Raw genomic sequence first — 8,323 nt, 5'->3', positions numbered from 1 at the left:
TCGTGGAGAACTTAGCCTCTGGGGCTGGATCCTGGCTGTGTGACCTGGGCAACTGACTTCACCTCTCTGGGCCTCAGTTTTCTCATCTGTAGCATAGGACTAATAACAGTACCCACCTCGTAGGGTCGCAAGTCTTAATGAGTTAATAATGTCCAGTGCTTAGAGGCACATAACAGGTGCTCATTAATTGTGAGGAATCATTGTCACTGAGCCCAGGTGACTGTGGAAGAGGCTGGGTTGGGGCTGTCAGGGAAGGTTCCCAGGAGGGAGGGACATCTAGGCCAGAAGCTAAAGGATGAGAGGGCTTCAGCAAGGCAAGGAGAGGTGTGGAAGGCAGGGGGAATAGTAGCTGTAAAAGCTCAGAGGTGAGGAAGATATTGGTTGACTCCTATACTGGGGCTCAGGCTACCTCCTAATTGCTGCACACACACCAGTCCCAGTGGACACAGGCTAAGGCTTAGGCCCACACTCCATGTCCTCTGGAAGGCCAAGTTGAGTATTAATGGGAACCACTGACCAGGGAGCTGCTGAGTGGGATGCCCGCCCCTGCCTGCTCCCAGGGATCTCCAACGATCTGCTTCTGTCTTACCTGTTTTTTGCCTGTCATGGGGAAACGTAATGCATTTCCCAGCCACACCCCAGTGCCTAGGACCCCACAGGAGCCGAGGAACAAGGAAAGAGCCTGCCATGCCCAGAGAGGTTGAGTGGCTAGGTCAGAGCCACACAGCGTCCGGGTATTCAGTATTTGTATGCGCTTCTCCCCATGTTCTTGGGCAGGAGCTGGTCTGCTGAGAAAGGGAGGGCCCTTCCCCACTGAGCGAGACAGAGGCCATTGTGTGTTATGAAACCCAAACCTGGGCCCCCTCCGGATAGATGTGGGGGGATGTGGGGTCGGTGGAGGAGAGGGGCAGCGGAGGGATGGCCTCCCTGCCCCCATCACCCCGGGGATCCAGCACGTGCTCCTAGCCCAGCCACATCTGGATTCCAGCTGGCAGCTCCAGAGCGGAGGGGGAGCAGTGGCCACAGGAACTTGCCATCAAAAGCAAGGAGGAGCCTGGTGGTGAGGAGACAAAGGCCAGGGCTGCTTCCAACCCCAGGCGCCAGCAAGGTTGCAGCGAGTGTGGCATCGCCCATGAGACCCATCCCTTCCTCAGCCACTCTGCAGGGGCGGGGGAAACTGAAGCCTCGGCTGGGGGCCCCTCCACTGGCCATGTCTCTCCTCAGGGAAACAGAGAGGAGTTTCCCTCTGTGGCCACAGTAAATCATGGAGCCATGCATGGAAACTGGCTGTGTGGCCACAAGTCCAGGGCTGGTGCTCAGCCTTGGGAACACGAGTTTTCACTCCCAATCCTCTGGGACACCCTTTCTTCTCTCTCTTTCTCACATCATTCATCCCCAGGGCCTGGCTGATGTGTCTCCCCCAGGAAGTTGCCCCGCCCCCACAGAACAGCCCAGGGGAAATGCACCCCACCCCCATCTCCCATGGACTCATTCCCACCCTCAGAAAACCAGTAAGACTCAGGCCAGAATAAAGGTTTATTGTGCTGGTTTGTTATGTCTCAGCACCTGGAGAGTTGTGCAGAGGTCGAGGGGCCCAGATGGAAGTATGGGGAAGAGGACCCCCCACAACCTCCCCGGATTAAGACGGAGCTCAGGCTCCCTGGTCAAGGACTAAGGAACGCTATGGACACAGGCTGCCAGACAACGTGTATGATCTAAGGGCTGGGGGCCAGGGCCACCCCTGCCCAGGCCGGGCGTCAGAAACCACCCCCCATCCCCTCACACACAGCACCCCCCTACACCCCAAGCTTCAAAAAAGGGTCAATTCATTAGCTCCATCCCCACGGCACATACCAGGATGAGAGGCAGCACTTGAGGGGGCCCAAACTCCCACACCCTACACCCCACACCCCAGAACAACCATACACTCCGGGGGGGGGTGCGCCTTAGGAACATTTAGAGCAGTAATTTCCAGAGTGCACTCTGCACCATTTTACTCTGTAGCTGCAAAACAAAAAGGTACTTCACGGTCAAAAGCAGTTTGGGAAAGGCTGAGTGAAACAGGGGCCTTTACTGGGGGACTTGTCTGAGCCCTGGGGTGCTCTAAGGGGAGTACGAGGAATAGAGAGGCAGTGTTTCTTCAACTCATTGGACTCCAAACTCGTTTTTTCCCCCACAGGGTACCTCAGGGAACCCAGTTTGGGAAATGCTCATTGAAGGCCCTGTCTTCGCCAGCCGCGAGGGCCCCTCACAGAAGCTTCCTGATTAATCCGTCAGCCAGCCGTAGCTCTAGCCGCACCCACCCCAGGCACTTCTGCTCCCTGCCATTCAACCTCTTCCAAAATTCCCAGTTATTTTGTTTCTCTTTTCTACCTCAATGGAAAGCAGCGACATTGGCACTGTCACAAGGGACCTGCAAAGTATGTTTCCCAATTGACGTGGCTGTAAGAGGACACGTCCCCAGCCCCACCTCCCCAGAGAGGCGGTGCTTTGGAATGGAGCCCTTTTGGGAAGGCAGCGGCAAAGGTTCTAGAACTTGGTGAGATTCCCCGGGTAGACCGGAGTCCAGTATCTCTGCCCACTGTAGGATCAGGACACGCTGGGATTTGCAGCTGGGAGTGGTCGAGGGGGGGACATCAGGGAGCATTAAGGGCCAAGGGTCTTTCTACGCCCGAGGAAGGGACCACTAAGGGTCCAACAGTCAGGGCCACAGCCCTGGAGGCCTGTTAGACGCTGGGGGTGACACTGCCGCAAGCACAGGGGCTTTCAGGGGGGCCGGCTGGACCCTCAGCTTCCTGGGCTAATGAGGGAGCCGCTTCCAGCTCCCCCGAGCCTTCGTCGGCCACCACAGCCCCCTCTGCCACTGCTGAGCATGGCTCCTCCGGCCCTTCCGGCTTCTCCGCTGGGCCCGCACACCCCTGGGCTTCCTGGTCCGCCTCCTGGCTGCACGTCTCCTCTTCCTCCGACTTGCCCTCCGTCAGCCTGGCTCCATTTCCAGCGCCCTGGGCCGCCCTGGCGGGAGACTTGAGGTTCTGCGTGGCGGCAAGGATGTCAGCCTGGAGCTGCTGAGAGGAATCCAGTGCCTCCTCGGGCCGGCCATCGGGAGCCCTGTCTGGGACCTCACTGAAGGCCTGGGGACCCCCGGCCCGGTCACTCTGGTCCACGTACTTCTTCTTTGGGAAAGACGACGGGTAGTAGGCCGAGGCCTTGTGCTTCTGGCGGGTGATGACGGCGGCACACACGATGAACATGAGCAGGAAGGTCAGGGAGCCCACCACGGAGATGAGCATCACGTACTGGCGGAAGAAGTCCACGATGCCGTCCAGGAAGTTGGTGGGGGGCTTGGGGCCCGCCAGGAGCGTGGGCTGGGGCCCCACCGACGTGGGGCTGAGGCCTGGGGTCTGGGAGGGCGGGAGGCTAGGGGAGGAGGCCGACGAGTCCTCGGCCTCCCCGCTGCCCCCCATGTCCTCCAGGAAGCCGACCGGCTGGGGCACGGAGTGGGCCGCCAGGGCCAGCGCCCTCAGGAGCAGGAGCAGAGACGCGATGAGGCTGGGGGCCACTGCAGAAACCATGTTGTCCGGGACCTGTGGGGAAGCAAGGCAGAAGAGAGGTCGGGGTGGGCCTCCAGGGGCTCAGGGGATCCCGACGAGATTCAGGGAACACAGATGATATTCTAGAAAGTTGCTTCCGTCCCCCGGCCCCCCAGGCCTGAGCCTCCCCACCATATAATGGATGGAGCCCCATTCCTTTAAATGTGGAGTTCACCCACTTCACTCTGATGTCCTAGAGGGACCCACAGAGAGTCACCGCACTTCACCCTGAGGTCCTGGGAGGCAGGGGCTGAATCTTACTTATCTTGGCATCCTCAGGGGTTTGCACCGCACCGTATCTGATATACAGTAAACACTCCATCAATGAATCCTGACTGACTTGACTCAATTAATTAATAACTTACCTTTCTACTGCTTGCCATGTGCCAGGTACTATTTTAAGTTTCTTACAGGGAATTTCTCATTGACTCTTGGGACCCACCCGATGAAGGAGGCACTGTTATTGGCCCCATTTTCCAGGTGTGGAAACCGAGACTCAGAGGGGTTCAGGGACTTTCCAAGGAAGGGCTGGGTTTTGGATCCACGCGCCAAGAGAGAGAAGATGGTAGGGCTGAGTAGGTGAGAAACTGAGTAACTGTAAGCTGACCTCTCGCCTCTTATGGGGAGCCCTCCCCAGCAGCTCCCAGGCCCTCTATGGTCCCATTCCCTTCTCCAGGAGAGCCATAGGTTTTGAAGCCTGCAGACTGAGCTCAGAAGAGGGTCTGCATGCCAGGAGCATGCTGGGAGCATCTGCCCCATGGCAACCTTCACCTACAGGCTCAAAGAAGGCCGTAGAGGCCGCAGAGGGAAACCTCTTACACCTGAGGCCAAGTTGGGGCCTGCTGGAGCCTGAGCGCCATGGCCACCACTAAATGGGAACCAGATGAACACTGCCCCTCCCTCCCCCGTTGGAAAGCTGCTCCCCACATGAACCCCCAGACCCTATCAGGCCCAGACAGCCCAGGTAACTAATAGATTCCTCATGGCCCAGGTTTACAGAGGAGCCCAGCTTCTAAAACACTAACTCTCCTAGCCAGCCTGAGTGGGGCTGGGTACTCAGATAAACCCAGGGACCCCTTTCTGTGACTCCCAGATCACCCCCTGCGAATCCCACCCTGACCCAGGGGAGGGCCCAGGATCCTCACACTGGGTGGGGTGGGGTTAGATGTTCCAAGATGGAAACACCTTAAGATCACCTGTCCGAGGCCCTCTCTCAGGGGACTTGAGACGGGGAGACAGAGGCACAGAGAAGGCAAGGGCAAAGCCACACCGCAAGTTCCTGGGCTGAAGGGGGAAGTTAGGTTCCCAACACCTTGACTGCAGGTCCCCTTGAGCCAGGCTTCAAGCCCTGCTCCAGCAAACAAATGACCATACCTACCTCACGGTAACTTGGGGTTCAGGGGATGAGGTAGGAGTGACGCTGAGCCATTGAGTGGCTTGTTCTAAGGGACCTAGGGCCCCCCCATTGTCATTAACGGAAATGAATTGTACTCATGTGAACTTGGATAAACTGGTTCAGATGGCAAAATAATAATAATAATTCCAGGACATAAAAAGAGGCAACACTATTCAGGGGTTCATTTTAAATGAGCTGATCATTCTTGCTTCCATCATGGCTCACTCGTCTGAGCCCTTCTGTGGATCCCACAGAAGCCCTGTGCGCCGACACCATCACCGTCTCCATTTTTCAGAGAAGGAAACTGAGGTTCAGAGATGGACAATGACTTGCTCAAGGACACACAGACAGTAAAGGTCAGAGCTGGGATTTGAACCTTCTTCTTCTGTGTGAGTTCAAGAGTAGTGTCCTCTCTCTCTCTCTCTCTCTCTCTGTCTCTCTCTCTCTCTCTCTCTCTCTTTCTCTCTTCCCCCTCCCCCCTAGGGATGGCCAAACACCCCCTTGTTGACATCACTTCTCAGCTGGAACAAGGATTGGAGATGCTACATGAAATTCAGGAGCCTTCCCGGGCCCTTGCCTCTCTGGCACGAGTTGGCAGTTTCCTACACACAGCGCTGATCTCAGGTTCTTGGTCTCACCAGTCCCCACCCTGCCTTCTGCTTCCAGCCAAGTTCCAAGCGAGACCGCTCATGGTGGTGGCTGAGGCTGCTCACCACAGACGGAAACAATGACCAGTGGTGGCTGAAGACCAGGGGGCTTTCCCTGGGGGCCTCCTGTGATGTTCCCTTGTTGAAGTTCTGATGGCGGCAGAGTGGTGAGGCGGGTTAGGCCGGGATTCGAATCCTGGCTCCATCTCCATCTAGCTCCTCCATCTGGCCCTTTTGGGCCTCACTCTCCCCCTCTGTAAACCGGGGACATGCAGGGTGGAGGGGGGGTGACCACAGCTCCTGCCTGGCACAGAGTAGCTGCTTACCGAGGAAAGGTGGCACTCAGGAGTGGTCGAATTTCTACCCCTGCAGAGCTCCGGGATCAGCTGACATTTTCATACCCAAAGTCAACAAATGATTATCCTCACCTGATGTGTACATTTGCTCATTGTCTCCCCCAACCTCTAGGAACAGACCAACTTTTTTACCTTGTTGGGCGAAATCTCCTCGGCTTTGGCCAGTGAGGAATCACGAGCGCGCGCGCGCGCGCGCACACACACACACACACACACACACACACACACACACACACAGCAGAAAGCCTTAGACAGGGCCTTAGAGAGCAGGGGACAGAGGATAAGGAAAGGCCACACAAACTATCTCTGGCTCTTAAAGGCCAAGATCCCAACTCTCAGAGTCCTCCATATCCTCACAACCCCTCCTGGCTCCCCAAAAGTGCAGGCAAAGTGTGGAGAGCCAGCCAGGCCTCAGGGGAGATGGCTGTGTGACCTGGCGTGACAAGCCCCCGGCCGTCTCTGGGCCTCAGTTTCCCATCTGTAGAATGGGTGCACTGGGCAGCTCTGAAATGGTCGTTCTGCCCATCAGCTGCCCCACCTCCTTCCTGGGTCCTAACTTTTTCCAGGACTCAGGAACTCACAGGCCCTTAGGAACTGGAGTCAGTCAGCCCCTCTAGTTTTACCCAGGCGAAACGCAGCTGAGACTGGGAATGGCCTGCCTAGGGTCACATGGCCAGTAAGCCTGGAGCCCTGAACAGAAGCCTAAAGGAAGAGGCCACTCAAAATGCCCTGCAGGAGGTCACTTCCCAGCTATGTGTCCTGGGGCCAGGCATGTCATTTCTCTGGGCCTCAGTTTCCACAATGGAGATAAGGGTCACCTCCCTGGACTATTGTCAGGGCAAGAAATGGCAGTGCCTGGCGCATAGGTACCAATTAGTGGGCATCATGTGATTGGCAGCTTGGAGCAGGGCCTCTCTTTAAAGCCCATCTCACCCAGGGTTTATTGTTTTACCTGTGATGGCCCCAGCTGAGGTCAGGAATATGCAGGTGATGCAAATCTACCACTAAGGTCTAGGTACCCCAAGACCCAAGGCTGAGGGGCCAGAGCAGCTGCTGCACCCCCACCCAGAGACTGGTAGACAGAGACGGAGGAGCGACCCACAAAAAAACCTGGCTTCAATTAATGGCCTTTGGGGGAGGGGGATCTGGCTGCAGTACTGCACCCCCTGCTCCGGGGCAGCCAAGGACAGGCAGGGGCCTGGGCCCCTTGGAGGGGAGGCCTGGGGACGGACATGGGTCTCGAGGGCTCAAAACCCACACACACACACACACACACACACACGTACAGCAAGCAGCAACAGTGTGGCTCCACAATGCATACAAGGACGCACAACATTCAGGCCCCCCAGATCGCTCACGCGGCCCACCAGTACAGACACACAGAGAACACACGGACACAAAATGGGCTGATTCTCTGACAACATGGCACATACACAACCCCCTGTCCCACCATGGATCCCCCCAGACGGGACAGTCCCAGTCCACACCACCCTGCTGCTGACCCTGGGGACAACCAGACGTCCCCTTTGAAGAACAGCACATCCCCCATAGCCAGGCCACGGCTGCACACACACCGCACTCTGGCAGACTCACCATGCACACGGGGCGCATAGACGGCGCACACACATTCCGACCCCTTCACCCTTAGCACAGATCACCCACGTACACAGCATCCAGCACACCCTCAAAACTCACACACACCACACACTTAAAGACGCCCCCCAAAGCGCTCCGGCTGGGCCTCAGTCCCTAAACTCCAAGACACCCCAGGCTCCCCCAGACAGAGGAGGGGACCCCAGGACTCACCAGTCCCTCCGCACACAGGCCTGGTGCTCCCGCCAGGTGGAGCGAGAGAGAGACGGTGCCGGTGCCCGGGCGCTGCTCTGGGCTGGCCGCCCCGCCTCCTCCCGCCCCCTCCCGCCCCCTCTCTGGCTGCGGGGCCAGCTTGATTTCATTAAGGGGTTTGGGGTGGGGGCAGGGGAAGGGCGGGGCTGCACTGGGCCACACACATCCCCCCTCACTCTATTCACGCAGGCGCCCCCTCCACGCTCCGGAGAAGCCCAAATGGGGCACTTTCTCCCTGACCGTGGGTCCCCAGGGCAGGTTGGGGCAGACAGACCAGGCTATCCTGCAGTGCCTGCCCCAGAACAGCGAGCTGTTCTCTCCTTCCAAAGAAGTCAGGTCAGGGAGGTTCAGAGGCCCCTGGAAGTAAGGAGGAAAATCCCCATCCTTGGTTCCAGCTGTGACGCAGGTTTTCCGAGACTCAGGGTGCAGAGGGGGAGCTGGGGTGTGCGTAAGGGTGAGCATGGGCGCAGGCTCCATGGAAGGTCCAGG

General features: G+C 57.8%; 1 protein-coding gene across 1 annotated transcript; it reads right to left on the bottom strand.

The window, feature by feature from the left end:
- Positions 1–1,523: 1,523 nt before the first annotated feature.
- Positions 1,524–7,872, bottom strand: TMEM119 (transmembrane protein 119). Its single transcript, XM_019649070.1, has 2 exons — positions 7,796–7,872; positions 1,524–3,584 (listed from the first exon to the last, which is right to left on the bottom strand). Exon 2 carries the CDS (start codon positions 3,570–3,572, stop codon positions 2,727–2,729), a length of 846 nt encoding a protein of 281 aa, XP_019504615.1. The 5' UTR covers positions 3,573–3,584; positions 7,796–7,872; the 3' UTR covers positions 1,524–2,726.
- Between the last annotated feature and the right edge of the window lie 451 nt (positions 7,873–8,323).

Source organism: Hipposideros armiger, unplaced genomic scaffold (genome assembly GCF_001890085.2).
Source record: "Hipposideros armiger isolate ML-2016 unplaced genomic scaffold, ASM189008v1 scaffold_129, whole genome shotgun sequence".
NCBI lineage: Eukaryota > Metazoa > Chordata > Mammalia > Chiroptera > Hipposideridae > Hipposideros > Hipposideros armiger.
Note: the sequence above shows the minus strand (reverse complement) of the source record. Positions and strands in the feature narration are given on the sequence as shown.

Coding starts and splice junctions, on each gene's coding strand:
- TMEM119 (XM_019649070.1), bottom strand. CDS start 3,572: ATGGTTTCTGCAGTGGCCCCCAGCCTCATCGCGTCTCTGCTCCTGCTC.